The sequence below is a fragment of the Phodopus roborovskii genome, unplaced genomic scaffold (assembly GCF_943737965.1).
Source record: "Phodopus roborovskii unplaced genomic scaffold, PHOROB, whole genome shotgun sequence".
Classification (NCBI taxonomy): Eukaryota; Metazoa; Chordata; class Mammalia; order Rodentia; family Cricetidae; genus Phodopus; species Phodopus roborovskii.
Genome location: NW_026126480.1, coordinates 56,320,981 through 56,338,818, shown reverse-complemented (window position 1 = coordinate 56,338,818; position 17,838 = coordinate 56,320,981). Strand labels below are relative to the sequence as shown.

Genomic DNA, 17,838 nt, shown 5'->3' with positions numbered 1-17,838 from the left:
TCATTCTGTAGACCAGGCTGGCCTTGAACTTAGAGATCCACTTGCCTCTGCCTCAGAAGCGCTGGAATTAAAGGTGTGCACCACCACTTCCTGGCTGAGAATGTTTAAGAATGTATATGATACTTTATCTTAAGGCAACTTGAAAGTGAATTTCAAATTCTGATTTTGAATTAATGAGTGACTATCTGATCTCCACCAAATTCTGCCTTGATTTTAATGTGCTCTGTATTTGTTATAAAAAAATTCTCCTAAATTAATAATACTTAACAGAAAATGCTATTGCTTAGTTATTTAAAACAATCTTCTGATTTTAAGTAAAAGTTTAGTATTTATGAAAACATTTTTATAATTGAAAGAAAAAAAGAGCTCATAACATTTTTTTATATTTAGGACATTTTGGGGAATGTTTTGTTTTTATGTGACCTTTTAACATTTACTTTGTATTTATATGGGTGCATGCATGTCACAGTGTTGTTATGGAGATCACAACCTTGTGGAATCGGTTATCTCCTATCATGTGTGAACTCTGGTACTGAACTTAGATTATCAAGCTTGGTGGCAAGCACCTTTACTGCTGACCCATTTTGCTATCTCAGGAGTCTTTTTTTTTTTTTTCTCTTCTAATTTATTTTTACTGAAAAGATCATGTTTTCTTAAGTGCCAAAAAGCAAAATCTTTCTATCCCAGACAACTTTTCTTCTTCCTATTCCTCTTCTCTTTTTGAAAATAGAGTCTCACTATGTAATGACTCTGCTAGCCTAGACCTCTATATAAACTATGTCGGCCTCAACTCAAAAAGACCTGCTTGCCTTTGCCTCTGCCTCTTGAATGCTGGGATTGAAAGGTGTGCCTCCATGAGTGGCTCTGTGTGTGTGTGAGACAGAGAAGACAGAGACAGAGGTGCCAGACTTTCGTGTATCCTAAGGTGCCTTGAACAGACCCTCTTGAATTTAATTCCCAAATGCTGGGGTTATAGACCGTCATTACCATTTTGGTTTCACCCCAGACCATTAACCATTAATCCCTTCTGTTAGTCGCTTTTAGTTGCAATGTTGTTTTTTTAACTAGCTTTCTGTTGGCAGACATTTACATTATTTCTAGTACTTAAAAGCCAGCACTCTTACTGGATAGCCTCACACACCTGTCCTTGTACACATAACGTGTCTTGTCTGCTGGGGATTGGAAGTGCATGCTTTTAATCCCAGCACTGGGGAGGCAGGGGCAGGAGGACCTCTGTGAGTTTGAGGCCAGCCCGGTCTACAAGAGCTAGTTCCAGGACAGCCTCCAAAGCCACAGAGAAACCCTGTCTCAAAAAAAAAAAAAAAAAAAAAAAAAAAAGTGCCTTGTTTGCATTAAGTGCTTAGTCAAAGGGTATGTTTATGGTGCAGATAAAAAGGGGATGTTATGTGTACGTTACATTTTTTTATGTTGACAGATTGGAGGACTGTGATTTTCAAAGATGAAAGATTTCTCATGTTAGCCCTGTTTTCCAGTGAATTGTGACTTTTGTTTTTTAAAATATTGAGGGTCAGGTTTTGCCTTGGTTTTTTTGTTTTGTTTTGTTGTTTGTATATCCTTGGCTATTCTGGAACTCACTCTGTAGACCAGGCTGGCCTTGAACTCAGAGATTTACCTGCTTCTGCCTCCCAAATGCTGGGCTTAAAAGGCATGCACCACTACCTCTCAGCCCAGTTTAATATTTCTAAGTACTCATGTTAGTGACTTTGTTGTTGTTTTGAGACATCCTGAAACTTGCTTTGTAGATTATGCTTGCCTCAAACTTACAGACATCCACCTGCCTTGTCATCTTAGTGACTTAATGCTTCAAAATGTAGTTGAAAATATTTAAAGCAAATAGCAGTTAGTACTTAGAAACCAACTTTGTCAAACAGCAGCAGAGGGGCATCTGCTCCTGAGGTTGTAGCTGTTATGAAATGGTAGGACGTCCTCTTTTCTCCTGAAGGTGAAATGCTTGTCTAAAAGAGACTGCCTTGGTAAACTTCTAGAAGTGCACCCGGAAGTGAAATGAGGTATCACTGGCAGGTGAGTGAAAACCGTAATCAGAATAAAGTTTGAGTCTTCTCTTGGCCAATAAACCTCCAGAAAAAGAAAGTTGAAATTAAGATTCCTATATAAGGTTGTCAATTTTTATGCTGTATATTTTCTTTCAGATTCCTTTGTTTCTTCCTCTTCCTCTCAGCCTGTATCTATATTTTCGACCTCACAAGGCAAGTCCATAACTTTTTTTTTTTTTTGCACATTAACAAAAGAAAAATGTTAAGAAAGAGGCTGTAACTGAGGATGAGGTGGAAATCTTTTGCTGCCCCACTTCTCTTGAAATAGGAAGTAGTTACTAGCTCATCCTTTTTCTACTTAAGGGTTGCCAGTAGGTCCCAAATGTGGCTGAGTGAACCATTTAATACAGCATAAGCTTTAGATGTAGTTTTGACTATTACTTAAAAATTAAAAACTGGCTGGAGAGATGGCTCAGCAGGTAAGAGCACTGGCTGCTCTTCTGGAGGACCCAGTTCAATTCCTAGCACCCACATGGCAGCTCACAACTGTCTGTAACTCCAGTTCCAAGGGATCCAACACCCTCACATAGACATGCAGGCAGGCAGATATGAATGCATATAAAGTAAAAAAATCATTTTTAAAAATTTAAAACTTGAGCCAAGGAGATGTTTCAGCAGGTTAAGGTGCCTTCCACCTGGCCTAATAGTCTGAGTTTAATATTCAGGACCACATGGTAGAAGGAAAAAAATCAGAGGTTGTCCTCTGATCTCCATGCATGAATTCTCTCTCTCTCTCTCTCTCTCTCTCTCTCTCTCTCTCTCTCTCTCGCTCTCTCTCTCTCTCTCTCTCTCTCTCACACACACACACACACTGTTAGAAGTGTACTATGTTGGGACCAATAGATCAGCAGTTAAGGGCTCTTGCTTCTCTTCCAGAGGCCCTAAGTTTGATTACCAGCAATTATGTTGGGTGAGTTAACTATATTTCTAGCTTCAGGGATTCAGTATCCCCTTCTAGCCTCCACAGGTACTACATTCTGCATGAACATACCAAACCACTCCCCCACAGAGACACACAATTAAAAATAAAATAAATCTTAAAATGTTTTAAAGTTTACCTGTGGGGTTTGGGACTTCTCAGTCCCAGAATGCACTTAACCTAGTCATTTGAATTTATTTAATTGATACAGAGAGGGTGGCTTTAGAAAGCAGTATGTAAATATGCTTCCACTGACCTATAAAATAACAGTTTTGCTACAGGATTTTTAATGAAATCTGACTGAAATTTATCCCAACAGCAAGGCTGCTTTCAGATCCTTAGGAATATTGAACAGGTCTGTTTACTTGTAGTAGTTAGGGCTCCTTATCCTAAAGATTAAGCTGTGACTTAAAAAAAAAAAAATCAAGTGTGCTAGTTCACACCTATAATCCTAGCATTGTGAAGGCAGAGGCTGTGAGTTCCAAGCCAGCCAGGATCGCACAATAAGATCCACCCAGTCACAAAACAAAAAATTGTCTACCAATGGGGGAGGCGTTTTAAGTTAGCATGGCAGCTCCTGCCAAGAATTTGAGTGTGCTTGTGCCTCGTTGATTAATGCTGCTAATAAAGTGGACTCCATTTGTAGTGTGATACTAAACCCAAATACAGGTCAGTGGGAAACTTAGTTTTTTAAAGATAAAATGATGAAACTGTTATGGTTCAGTGAAGACAAAACTCTTGGCTTCCATACACATGTAGACTGAGATCTCAGAAGTTCTGTGTGAAGTGTTCATTATTCTAGCTAGGATTGTCAGCAGCTTGGATGCTGGTTCATTAGGGAAGGCTTTGACCTTATAATAATAATAACAGTGCTGGAGATGTAGATCAATTTAGTATACATGAGGCCTTGACTAGTATACAGGAGACTTTGAGTTAGATACCCAGCATTGCAAAAATAAAAAATTAAGGTCTGGAGAGAGATGGCTCAGAGGTTAAGAGTACTATCTGCTCTTGTAGAGGACCAGGGTTTAGTTCCCAGCCCATATGTGGCAACTTAGAAAACATCCATAAATCCAGTTCTGGGGGATCCAGTGACTTCTGTCCCCACAGGCACCAGACAGGCATGAAGTGAATGTATATATATGCACGTAAAACATTTGTGCCCATAAAATAAACACATTTTTTTAATTTAGAAAGAACAAAAATCTTATGAAATGTTTTAATTCAGACTGATAACATTAGAACCCCTAACTCCTTTATAGTATCCTTAATTATATGATATTGATATAAGAATCATAATTCTGCTATTTTAAGAGCCAAATCATGACCTTTGAAATACATGTTTTACTTTTGCTTATTAAAGAATTTCATTTTGAATCTTGCAAACTCAAAATAGTCTTACTGTAAAAGCAGTTAATGATGCTGTATCCCAGCCTCTTATTGTAAAACAAAAAAAACAAAACAGTATTTAAAAATCAGTTCAGGGGAGCTCTACCAGTCTGGAAGCCAGCCTGTTCATCTTATGAAGAAACACTTGGTAGATAATTGGTTTGTACTGTAGGGTAGCCAATATTGGAAGTTTCTATTCTGCTTTTAAAAATAAGAGGAGGAGAAGTTATGTTTGGTTGACAATTAAAACCCTAGAAGCAGTCCTGTCTCACAGAGGCCATTCTGAATGCTGCCACTAGCAAGAACTTTGAGTTTGTAACTGTCACTAACCCACCTAATCTTCTGCATCGCTTGGCCCTTTAGTTTCGGGAAAAACACTTTTTCTATCTATCCAAACCACAGCAGTCATTAAGTAGAACAATTTTGGATATAAGAATGATTTGTGAGCTGGGATTGTAGCTCAGTGGTTGCCATATATAAGGACCTACGTTCAGTCCTCAGCATAACAAAAAAAAATTGTTTTGTATTTTTAATACTGAAATACAGATTTATCTATTTATCATTATCAGGTTTCAGGGAGTTGCATGTATCTAAAAAGAAAAAAAATACACCATTAATTTGGATTGAATAAAAACATTTTGCCAAAATAAATTATTAACTTTTATGAAAGACATGCTACATAACCTAGGAAATCAAGCTTTTTAATAAACGTGTTTATAGTTAATATGCCAATGTAGTAATCAGTTCCTTCTTAATTAATTTGTGTTTTGGAGTAGACCCTTGTAGTCTTGTACCTCTGGGCTCCTTTTTCCATCAAGCAGAGCTAAACTTTGGGCACCCTCTAAGCCTTTCAGAACTGAGGAATGAATTTTAATGATGTCTTCCTATGTATTATAAGACACAAAGACATCGGCAGACATACTGCATGTGGATAATATTTCACAAGCCTTTACCATGCTAGTATTTGATGCAGATCATGAATTCTAACAGCCAGTGGTAGAGGGAAGGCACTAGCTCAGTGGAACAATCTAGTTTTAGAATGGTGAGTCAAACAGGGTCAAACAGACCAAGGACTCCAGAGATCCCCTTCTTATAACTGCTGCACCTGTGATACAGACCATCAAATGAATAGCTGCATTTAGGATTAAGAAATCTGGAGAGATGGCTCAGAGGTTAAGAGCACTGGCTGCTCTTCCAGAGATCCTGAGTTCAATTTCCAGCAACCACATGGTGGCTCACAATCATCTGTAATAAGATATGGTGTCCTCTTGTGGCATGCAGGTAGAACACTGTACAAATAATAAATAAATAAAATCTTAAAAAAAAGCTTTTTAAAGGATGTTATATTGAAGCTGATATTAAAACCACAAGAGCAAAAGATGTAGAACTTTAACTATATTCCCATTATTAGTGTTATAATGTATTATCATTTGGGGGAGAGGCCCTCTATTAAACACAAAATCTAATTGGAGTATGGGTTCAGCTTTGAAGAAATTGACCTGAGAAATACTTTCATTTTCTTTAGAAAAGTTTCTTTTTTTTTTTTTTTTTGTTTTTTGTTTTTTGTTTTTTAAAGTAGATGGAAATAAGATTGGAAAGAGGGGATCCATCCACCATTGAGGATTGGAAATGGAACTGTATCTTGGGCGTTTGTGCTCAGTTTGATTGATGCAGTGGGTGTCTGGAATAGGAAGTTACAACACTGAACTTTGGGGCAATCATTGAGGAAAACATTTTCCAGTTACAGCCTTTTTCTAAAAAAAAAAAAAAAAAAAAAAATTAAGTGAAACATTTTTCTTTGTACAAAGGAGACTTTTTGTTTAGGACCTTGCTTGGCTGCAAAGTTGTCTGCTGGCTAACTTCCTATTTGGATGCTGTGGCTGAAAGTCGCTGGTACTGTGATGCACGGTAATATGTCTTGCCTTCTTGTTTTGTGAAAACCTACCCCTGAAGGTTCAAGCTTCCCCTGTATTGATATACATGATCATGTGAAAGAATGACTTAGTGGCTACTGCAGGGTGGCACCCTTTGCTAATGTGTGTAGTTTTCTATGCTGAGAGAACCCCTTTAATTAAAACAATAGAAAGAGAAAGAGGGGAATTAACTGAGTGGTAATAATAGCATTAGTCTAAGCTATTCATTCTTTTTAGGAAGAACTCTAAAAATCTAAGATGCTTCTTGGATTTTGATCACACGTTTTTCAGTGATTAAAGTAGGACATTTACATAGAGAAGTAGTAAACTTTTACTCTTTAATGCTGTTTGAGTGGACCATATGAGTGGGAAAAATAGAGAAGATATTTTTGAAGAGTAGGGTAAGCTGTAAGGGATTTTACAGTTTAGATATATTCATTTGGTATATATGTTGAGTTTACTTAAAGTTTTTTAAATTGTGTCACTTTTTAATCCTCATCTTATAAAATATTGTAATTCCAGAAAACCCTGCTCAGTCAATTCCCATCCCAGACTTTCTAGTCATGTGTTTTGCTGTATTACATTCAAATTTAGTGTTACTGTATTTTTAAAAAGAGGCGTAGAATTGACTATGTTTAATGTGTGCTTCTGGAATTGGGACCCAGACCTGAGCACATGCTCTGCAAGTGCTTTACCATTGAGCTCCATTCCCAGCTCTATGGGAATAAAGTAAACAAAGAATATCCACCCCTGCTCCTCTTCACTGTGGCATTGTGCTTCTAGACAAAGAAGAGTGACCACCACCTATGGCTTAGAGAACTGGAGCTCTAAGTACAGTTCTGATTATTCTGGCCCCCTAAAATTTGACAGATGTGCTAAAGTGGTGGCTAGGGGATCTAAAGAAAAGACCCTGGACTCTATCCTTGGAGATTGTGAGTTAGTGAACGAAAGCCCCAGCCCCAGCCCCAGAAATACACGATGGTGTACACTTTAAGCCCATCACTTAGGAAACAGAGACAGGTGGGTCTTTGTTCATTTAGGATCAGCCTCCTCTACAAAATGAGTTCCAGGCTAGCCAGAGCTATGTAGAGAGACTTTGTCTCAGGAGAGGTTTAAAAAAGGGTTTTTTTTTTTTTGTTTGTTTGTTTCTTTTTTTAAAAAAAAAAAAAAAGCCGGGAGTTGGTAGCACACGCCTTTAGTCCCAGCACTCGGGAGGCAGAGGCAGGTGGATCTCTGTGAGTTCGAGGCCAGCCTGGTCTACAGAGCTAGTTCCAGGACAGTCACCAAAGCTACACAGAGAAACCCTGTCTTGAAAAACCAAAAAAAAAAAAAAAAAAAAAAAAAAAAAAAGAAAAGAAAAAAATTTTTTTTTTCTAAATGAAAAAACTATAATTAGGCAGTGGTGGTACATGCCTTTAATCCCCCAGCAAGATCCAGGAAACAAAACAAAGAAGCCAACTAGTAGTTGGCCTAAGAATTGGAAAGAATTGTAGCCAAGCAGTGGTGGCACTTGGGAGGCAGAGGCAGCCTGGTCTACAGAATGAGTTCCAGGACAGCTAAGGCTACATAGAGAAACCCTGTCTTGAAAAAGAAAAAAGAAAGGAAGGAAGAAAAATTGTAAAAGCCCAAGGCTGCTTTTTGTACTAGGTTATTAAATCATACAACTGCTTATACGCTGAGTTAAGATACACTTTTAATCCTTGATGGTGAAGATGATTTGCAGAAACATTTTGCTCTGAAAACCTTTTTGTTTTTCAACCTTCACTTAGCTTTTGTTGTGTAGATTTTAAACATCCTCATTCATATAGCACCTAACACAAGCTGAAATGCTGTTTGGCTTAGATCAAGTGATGTAGAAGTTTTTTACTATCCAAAACTCGTGACAGGACACAGAGCTCTTTAAAGTCAGCTGTGGTAGTACATGCCTATCATCTCAGCATTGCATCTTGCCCTCTAATAAAAGGCATAGTCTGGAGTCTATGTCAGCAAGTTTTTATGTGAGATTGAGAAGTTTACCCACCTTTATACAGTAGTACAAGGACCTTGTGTCTGTCTGTATGTGGGTAGGTGGTTGCACATGTTTGTAAACCTCAATGGGCACCTCAATGTTTCTCAGGACCTGCTCACCTTGGATTTTTGAGCTTTGCAATTTCATTGACCTGGAACTTGCTGATTATGCTAAGTTGAGTGGCTAGTGAGTCCCTCAGTGCTGTGATTATAGATGTTCAACCTTGTGCCTGGCTCTTTTTTTAAACTGGGGTTTCTGGGGAGCAAACTCGGGTCCTGTGTTGAGTGGCAGACACTACAGACTAAGCTGTATCTGTGTGTACATATTTGTGTCTATGTGCACATGTTCATAGAGGCCAGAGGAGGACATAGCCAGTCCTATGGACCTGCCTGTTTCTGTTCTACAGCTGGTGGGGTCTCAGGTGTGCAGGTGGATGCTAGGGATTTGAACTCATGCTGGTAAGTGCTCTTACCACTGTGCCATCTCCCCAGCATGTTTTTTTTTTTTTAATAATTTATTCTTATTTTATATGCACTGGTGTTTTGCTAGCATCCATGTCTGTGTGAGAATGTCAAATCTGTTACAGACAGTTGTGAGCTGCCATGTGGGTCCTAGGAATTGAACCCAGGTCCTCTGGAAGAGCAGTCAATACCCTTAACAACTGAACCATTTCTCCAGCCCCTTGTTTTGTTTTTCAAGACAGGATTTCTCAGTGTAACAGCCCTGGCTGCCCTGGAACTTGTTTTGTAGACCAGACTGACCTCAAACAGAGATCCGATTGCCTTCTGCTGAGTGCTGGGATTAAAATCATGTGCCACCACCCCACCCAGCATCTTTTAATAGGGTGCTTTTTTTGTTGTTGGTTTTTTTTTTTTTGTTTGTTTGTTTTTTTTGTTTTTTTTTTTTGTGAATGGTAGGAAAATTAAAGTGACTAAAGGTCAACATAATAAATGAATCTATATGATGTTTACACTTACTTGTTTAATAAAGTAACACCATACTTTGGAGTGTTTTGAACTCTTAAAATAAATGTGAACATTGAGTCTCAGTGTTGGAAAAACTAATTTAGAAACTGCTTGCAATGATTTCTTTTAATATATTTTATTTAATTTGAGACAGTCTCAACTGTCACCCTAGCTTGCTTGGTACTCACTATGTAGACTAGGCTGGCCTTGGACTCTCAGAGTTTGATCTACCTTTACTTTTCTAGTGCTGGGATTAAAGGCATGTCCACTTCTTATTTTAATGTGTGTATTTTGCTTGTATGTATACCTGATGCCCAGAGAAGTCAGAAAAGGGCATTGGACCAATCCCCTGAAATTGGAGTTTTACGTGGCTACTGTGTGAGTGTTAGAAACAGAACCCAGATCCTCTGCCAAAAAAAAATTGCTCTTAACCATAGAGGCACCTTTTCAGCACCACCACCCACCTTTGTTATTGTTATTTGGCTTTTGTTTTGTTTGTTTTTGAGACAAAGGGTCATATAACACAGACTGGCCTTGAACTCCTAATCTTACTGCTATCTCATGAGATTTCTTCATGGAGATCTAAATGTATGTGAAACATTGCAAAGTATTTATTTGCTTGTGTTTATCTTGTTTTTTTGAGACAGGGTAACTGTAACCCTGGCTGTCTTGAAACTCATAACAACCTGCCTGCATGCCTCCTGGGTGCTGAGGTCAAAGGCATAAGATACAATGGACTTTAGGTGTTTGAAAAAAAAAAAAAAAAAAAAAGCTAGTAGACATTTTCTGAGTTAATTCAAAACTTGAATTAAGTCATATAGTGTGTAGTATTTTAGTAGGTAAAAACTGAAGTTTTCTGCTATGTTGTAAGGTGCCATGCTGACTACTAATTGGAGAGTTCTTTTTTCGAGCTATAATAAAAGGCCTGTTATATTCTGCTTAATGTTTTCATACTATAGACCTTTTACTTCCAGCCCAGTTTTTCCCCATTGTGTTAGTACATATCAGCTCTACCCAAGTTCGTTAGGATTACAGTTATCTGAAATTTCTTTTCATCTGCCATAATTCTAATGGAGATCATTAAAATTAAAACACGGATGAAGATGTTACCTTCTTTGGCTATACGTGGGAAAATCAACAGTAATGAGAGCTAGCATCTATATCTTGTAATCACCAAAGAATGAACAAAGCATTTTTCTGTTTACTCTCTAGACTGCTCTCGCAAAACACTGTCCACTCATATAATGAGTTATTAGGAAGGTGTGTGTATGTGTGTGTGTGTCTTGCTTATGTGCTGGCCTTGAACACTCATCCTCTTACTTCACTCTTAACCAGTGCTGGAAACCCTGGAAAGCACATAGCTCTAAAGTCATTTGTGTATATAATAGATTGGTCATATTCAACAGTCTTTAATAAGGAGCTGGGGCTATAGCTCAGTTGATTACTTGCCTGGCATATATGAAGCCCTAGATTCAATTCCTAGCACCCTGGAGTAATAGCATTTGGGGAGGTACAGACAGGAGGATCAAGAATTGAGAGTCATCCTGAGTTACAATATACAAAAAATAAGTTTGAGGTCAACCTAGAATGCAGAAGACTTTGTCTCAAAAAAAAGTATATATTTAGTAAAATATTTGCAGTCTGTCAGGTGATATCCTTAAGAAAACTCCCTAGCATTCTGAGGGCGAGGCTTCTACTCTAATCTCATAGTTTTGCTTTACACAGTTCAGAACCATTGGAGTGCTCAGTGTTCAGGGGAAGTAGGAGAGAAGCAGGGCATAGGAAACTGGCATGTCCATGTCCTGCCAAAAGCAGTGTTCTGTTTTTTCTAGTAACATACATATTCTATGATCATCATTTCTTCCTTTAATGCTTTCTTTTTCTTTTCATGGAATATAACCAAACCATTATTTTACTTGTTTACTGATTTTGTGTATTTCTGTTTCTTCTACTCTGTTAGCTCCATAAAGGACTGGGTTTTTCTGTTTCACTTGCTGCATTTTCTGAAACAGTGCCTGGCATGTAATAGACAATAAGTATTTGCTGAATGACAATTAATTCACTTCACTGACACGCTCATCTGTGATAGGTCTTCTGAATCATCTGAAATCCAGGTCTATTAAACAAGTAGGCTTGACTCTCTTTGTAGGGTGTGGTCAGTTTTGTTTGCCTCAAGTTCTATTCCTATTAGGAAAGCTTCAGAATTTTAATTCACTTTGCTAGGCTTTATTTATCTTACACTCTTTTCATGCTGATTATCACAGCAATGTAGTGATTGATGGGTTGATGGGTGTAAGCCGTGTTTGCTACATTTATAGCCTCTTTTTTTTTTTCTGTTTTATAACCAGACTTACCCTCCTTGTTTTTTTTTTGTTTTTTTTTTTTTTTTCCATCTATGAGGTTTTTCCCATGACCTAAAGTACAGCTTTGCTATTCTAAAGCTCAGAACCTGTGACATAAAATGTTAGTAATGTGCCCAAGTAAAGCAACTGGTTTTTTTGTTTGTTTGTTTTGTTTTTGTTTTTTTTAAAGGCAGGGTCTCTACACAGCCCTGGCTGTCCTGGAATTCACTATGTGGACCCCTGACTCACAGAAATACTCCCACCTTTGGTGCTCTCACCTCCCATACCCACCTAGTACTGGGGCTGAGGGCATGTACCACCACTCCCAGATAATAAAACAACTCTTTAGATAGCATTTGGAAACATCCTGTAATAGTGGGGGTTTGTTTACCTTACTAAAATACTTAATTCTGACTTTAGTTTTTAATAAATCTGCATGATGACTTAAATTTCCTTTTATTTGATATAATTAGAAGAGAACCTAAGCTACATACAGAGACAACCCCAAAGGAATTTTTCTTTCATATATTCCCAATTACTCATACATGCTCAAGACATTGCTATCCTGAGCCTACTTAGGCCTCATCTGATCAAGTTGGGTCTTTGATTTATTTATCTAGGAATATCTTAAGGTCTGCTTTGTTCCAGCTCCAGAGATATAGCAGTGTGTGAAAAAGACAGTGCCTTCTCTCATATATGGGAAAGACAGTGCCTTCCTTTGGTATGGTTATTTTCATCTTTCCTTGGATTAGAAAGAGTATCATAGTAAATGAATGAATGGTTGCTGTGGAGTTAATTATTAGTAAGACTTAATACATCATCCTGGTTTTAAAAGAATTGTTCACTGTCTTAAAAACAAAACAAAACAAAAAAAACAAAAACAAAACTCATACCAATCAGTCCTTTTCAAGTAAGAAAGATTTATTTTGGCTCATGAGTTCAGAATATTTACTAGGTCAGAAAGCAAAGAACAAAGTGCTGGTTCCCAGGTGGCCACTTCTTTATTTTCTTGTCTTCCCCCCTAGACTAGCCAGGGGCTAGGGCCACTCAGGGCAGATCTTCACCCCTCAGTTAACCTCTCCGAAACATCGTCACAGTCAGTCGTTGAGATGATTCTGAATTCTGCCGAAGTGACAGTGAATGAAGATGAACCATCACAAGTACACCCTTGTCGATTTGACAACCCAATGTATCACTATAACACTGCACACCTGGCCCAGTGTAAGGCTATGCCCATCTCCATAAATCCCTATAGTTTTAACAGTTCCAACATTGTTCAAAAGTCCAAGTCCAGAGTCTTCTTTGGAGGCTCAAGGCAACTCTTTCTGTGATGCCATTTGATTTTAGTTAAATTGGCCAGTTGACAAGAGATTTGGGAGCAGGCTGACCTTTTCAACATTCTTTAGAGCATCAGGCAGTTTGTATCCTTTTCTTAAAGGATGTAATGGAATGTTTTTAGTCTGATTTTCAAGCTCAGGAAATTTCTGCTGCCTCTGTAGATCAAGAACCTGAACCAAGCCACTTTCCCTTCTCAGATTGTGAGAATTGTAATAGGGAATCTGTAGAGTCAATGTGTTTTGAATTGTTCTGCTTACAAAGTAAGGTATAGCAGCTTGTAATAACAACAGGCTCTTCTGTATAGATTATGTTGCTCCTATTAAATGACCTTTCTCCCACAGGGGGAAAAAAAAAGGAAGAAAGGAAAAACTCCCCAAACCTCCCAGTAATCCCCTTATTGTGTGTGTGTGTGTGTGTGTATGTGTGGTGTAGGCAATTAAAAAGTGTTTGTCTTGAGGATGTTTTGTCATTTACAATTTGTAGCATGATGGCTTTTGTTTTACTGTTGGCAGTTAAATGCATGCTTTGTAGGATAATCATTGATGTTTGCTTTGTTATGTACTTGTGTGTATGCATATGTTTATATGCATACTCTGTGTGTGTGTGTGTGTGTGTGTGTGTGTGTGTGTGTGTGTGTGTGTGTGTATGTGGTTTAAAAATAAAAAGCATGCTGCTTGGCCTGACTAGCTAATGTGTACTTGCATCTGGTAAACAACCTTTTTCTTTCAAATTCTGACCATCATGGGATTGAGCTCTCTTTGCCCTGATGAGCAACTTTTAGAAATTATGGCTTCCTCCTTTCTTTCATCTTCTGAAAGGCATAACCCTGACCTTACAACACTGCTTGGAGAAACAAAGCAAAATATTAGGCAGCCAGCTTATTCTAGCTAAAGAAGGAAAAGACCCCTTGGTTCTTCTGGGTATGAAAAGGCTGGATTTGTCTCAAGGAACTAATAAGGACAGAGTAGACACTCTGGTTTTTCTTACAGCCAGCGGTCCCTGCAACCATTCTTCCATTCCAGACAGTTTCCCAGAGCAGCCTGCTTTTCTCTCAAAGGAAACTGGTTCAGCAGAAGAGTGGATAGTTAAAGACCAAGAACCCAAGAACCCAAACAAGGTTCCAAGTGAAGAGGACAGAAGTGCACTGGATCTTGGGCAGTCTAAGACAGAACACATTTGCACATATTCCTTGTCCCCATCTGAACTTTCAGGAGCCAGTGTCGAAAAAGATTCTCCTGAGTCACCATTTGAAGTAATTATTGACAAAGCAACTTTTGACAGAGAATTTAAAGATTTGTATAAGGAAAGCACAAATGACCTGGGTAGATGGGCAGCTCACAGTGATAGAGAATCCCCTGCAGACTTATTGGAAATGGATGACAAAGTGTTTCCCCTGAGAAATAAAGAGACAGGGCGTTACCCAGCTTCTGCGCTACTCAGTAGACAGTTTTCACACACTACAGCAGCACTGGAAGAGGTGTCTAGATGTGTGAATGATATGCATAACTTTACTAATGAAATATTGACTTGGGACTTAGTTCCCCAAACAAAACAACAGGCTGATAAATCATCTTGCACCACAAAAAGTACAGGACTAGACAGGAGTGAACATCACTCAGAGATTCCAGTTATAAATCTTAAAACAAATACTCATCAGAAAATGCCTGTATGTTCTCTTAATGGGAACACTCCAATCACCAAATCCACAGATGACTGGGCAGAAGCATCTTTCTCTCCAGAAAACATTTCCGGAAAACCTATAAAAGACTACCACCTCAGCTCCACAAAAGCCAGTGACAGAGGTATGTCAGGCAGTTCCCAGCCACTTCCAGAGCCACCTGGCTCTGTGCCTGAGAAATGGGTCTCAAGCTCTGGAGCAACCACAATGGAAGTATCTTTACCTAACCTGAGGGATGCCTGGCCTAACTGTGTGCTGGGAGAAGTCACAGAGGTTGATAGTTCTGGGGAGTCCGATGACACAGTCATAGAGGATGTAACAGCAGATCCCTCATTTGAGACCAACAAAGTTCTGCCAGAAAAACCTGACTCCCGTTCAGGTACTGCTGCAAAAACAAGTGCAAGGGATATCAAAGAAACTCCCAGTTGTGAAACTGTGAGGAGTGAAATGTGTGAAAATTCAGAAGAGCCAAGTAGTGCCTCTGAGCTGCATCAGGCCCAGCCAAAAACTCCTACTCATAGGAGTCTGGAAGGTGAGGTGTGTTCACAAGTACCTAATACTCTGAATGAAGTTGCACCTGAAAAGCCTGCTATGACTGACAACCCCCAAATTCCTTCAACAGCACCCCCAAGTGTTCTTAGTGAGACAGGATTCCCACTAACTGTGACAGCTTCTGCCAACTTGGAGTCTTTGCTTGGAAAATATGTTGAAGATACAGATGGTTCCTCCCCAGAGGACCTGCTGGCTGCCTTCATAGGAGCCAGGGAGAAAGGGCTCGAGGGTAAAGAGCATGGGAGCTTGGAAGCAGTGTTAGAGAAGACAGCAGACTTTAAAAATGCTTTCCCTGTGGAACTCTTGCATGAACATGAACTAGGTGGTTCTGAAACCAAATACAGTGAACATAGCAAAGAAACAAATGGAGGAGAGCTGAGTGTGCTCTCTTCTCAAGGTGCCCTCCTGGTGTCTCCTGACTTAGAGCAGGAGCAGCTCACCATCAGAGCCATTAAAGAATTAGGAGAAAGGCAGGCTGAGCAGGTGCAAGCTGAAGGAGCACCTCCTGGAGGAAAACTCAAGCAAGCCTTTGCTCTACAATCTTTGCCACAGAGGTCATCTGACATCCTAGAAAAAACAGATGTCGAGACTGCAGCTGATCTTGGGATTTCCAGAAAGCCATCTATCATCAAAGACACTAGAGTAGATCCTATTTCCAACCTTAGCAAGACTGAAACAGTTAACAAGCATGCCCTAGCAAGACTTCTGTCTGATTTCTCAGGTAACCATTTATACCAGAAATTCTGCATGTAGTTAATTCTGCTGTGATTGTCATTCTGCTTTATGCCTTGTACATAAAAGCAGCTTTCCCTGCATGTCCACACACACACACACACACACACACACACACACACAACACACACACACACACACACACACACAGTGATCACTTAGTTTGGTTTTTCTATACTTGTATTTCCCAAAGCCACAGACTACTTAGTAACACTAACCATTTGAGTTTTTAATGTCTCTATTCTGTGACAAGGTTCTTTCTTAATAGGTGTCCTGAGTGTGGCTGCTGCCTTTAAAAATAACACCACATTCTTCTTTATTTACTGTGTTTTATTTTGTGGTTTTGTTTTGAGACAGGGTTACCCACGCTGGCCTAGAGCTGACTACGTAGCCCAGGTTATTGAACTCCTTCAGTCCTCCTGCTTCAGCCTTTCAAGTGCTGGGATTACAGGCTCAGTCTGTTTCTTACTTATTTTCAAGGTTTAGTTTTTAAAAATATTCATAATGGTTAATATTGATGGGTACTTGGGTTTTTCCTTAATGGAACTTGTAAATTTTAATTAATTATCAAAGATAAAAGAATTCCTGCAGGGAAACTCAGTAAATGTAACTTTTAATTAATTTACTGTATTCCACAGAGGGTTTATGCTCTAAAAGTAGATGACTATTATTATAGTGCTCTTTTAGAATAATACTTAAGAGAAACTTGTTCATTCTTATATGTTAGACCTACTAAATAGTCTTCAGACAACAGAACATTTGACAGTACCAGAAACCTTTCTTTGCTACCTGTTTATTTGAAATGACCCCTTTTTTAGCAGTTGGCTTCCAGTAAAATAGTTTTAAATGCTGCTTGTCTCACAAAGAGTGTTAGTTACTTTTTATTGCTATGAGGAGACATCATAACCAAGGCAACTTACAAAAGAAAGTTATTTAAGAAGGGCTCACTTAATAGTTTCAGAAAGTATGAATCAGTGACTGTCGTGGTGAAGAGCACAGTGGCAAGCAGGCAGGCCTGGGTCTGGAGCAGTAGCTGATACGCAGTCAGGAAACAGAGCCAACCAGGGTGGCACGGGCTTTCGAAACTTCAAAGCCCACCCTCAGTGACACACCTATTAGTGCTTACCAAAACATTTCCACCAACTAGTGACCAAACATTCAAATATATAAGCCTGTGGGGTTATTCTCATTTAAACCACCACAGAAAGTTTTAAGGGGGAAAAAGGATATTTAAAGCTCTGCACACAGCCAACCTTGTGGTTCATGCGTGTAATCCTAGCACTCGGCATGCTGAAGCAGGAATATTGCCTTGAATTCAAGGTTAGCCTGAGCTACACATTAAGAAGCTATATCCAAAAACAAAGCCAAAGATAACAAAACAAAGCTGTCTGTAAAAATTGGCTCTGGACCTCATATCTGATACCCAAGCTTTTTACCTATACTGCATAGTATTAGGTGCTGTGTAGACCACCATAGTTTTTAAACTTTTGGTGCTTGATTCCTTGTTTTCAAATGAAGACATACTTAAAAGGTAGTATTTACAACAAAAGTTAATATTTTGGTCAGGCATGATGGTACACATATATAATCCTTAGACCTGGGAGGTGGAAGTAGGCCGTCATCCTTGGATGCATGAAACTGTCTTGGATGGGGGGTAGGCAGGGAGAAGGGGAGTTGTATTTAAAATAAACTTTTATGTCTAATTTACCTGTGAATGTATTTCCTTATTAAGGACCATAGGCAACCAGGCAGTGGTGGCACATGCTGTTAATCCCAGCACTCAAGAGGCAGAACCAGGCAGATCTCTGGATTCCAGAATAGCCAGGACAGTAGAAACCCTATCACAAAAAAAAAGAAAGAACCAGGGGCTGGAGAGATGGCTCAGTGGTTAAGAGCACAGGTTGCTCTTCCAGAGGACCCAGGTTCA

The 17,838-nt window shown here is 39.0% G+C and overlaps 1 protein-coding gene across 3 annotated transcripts in view; it reads left to right on the top strand.

Moving 5' to 3' along the window:
• The window catches only part of Rtn3 (reticulon 3), a 56,293-nt gene that overhangs the window by 12,827 nt on the left and 25,628 nt on the right, over positions 1–17,838 (top strand). Inside the window, exons 2-3 of one of the 3 annotated variants that reach the window (XM_051193819.1) lie at positions 2,172–2,232; positions 13,943–15,900. The exons of 1 other annotated variant lie outside the window; for it this stretch is intronic. In XM_051193819.1, coding sequence (XP_051049776.1) covers positions 2,172–2,232; positions 13,943–15,900 — 2,019 coding nt within the window. The remainder of the gene's footprint in view (positions 1–2,171; positions 2,233–13,942; positions 15,901–17,838) is intronic. One more of the 3 variants, XM_051193820.1, reaches the window with a different exon arrangement.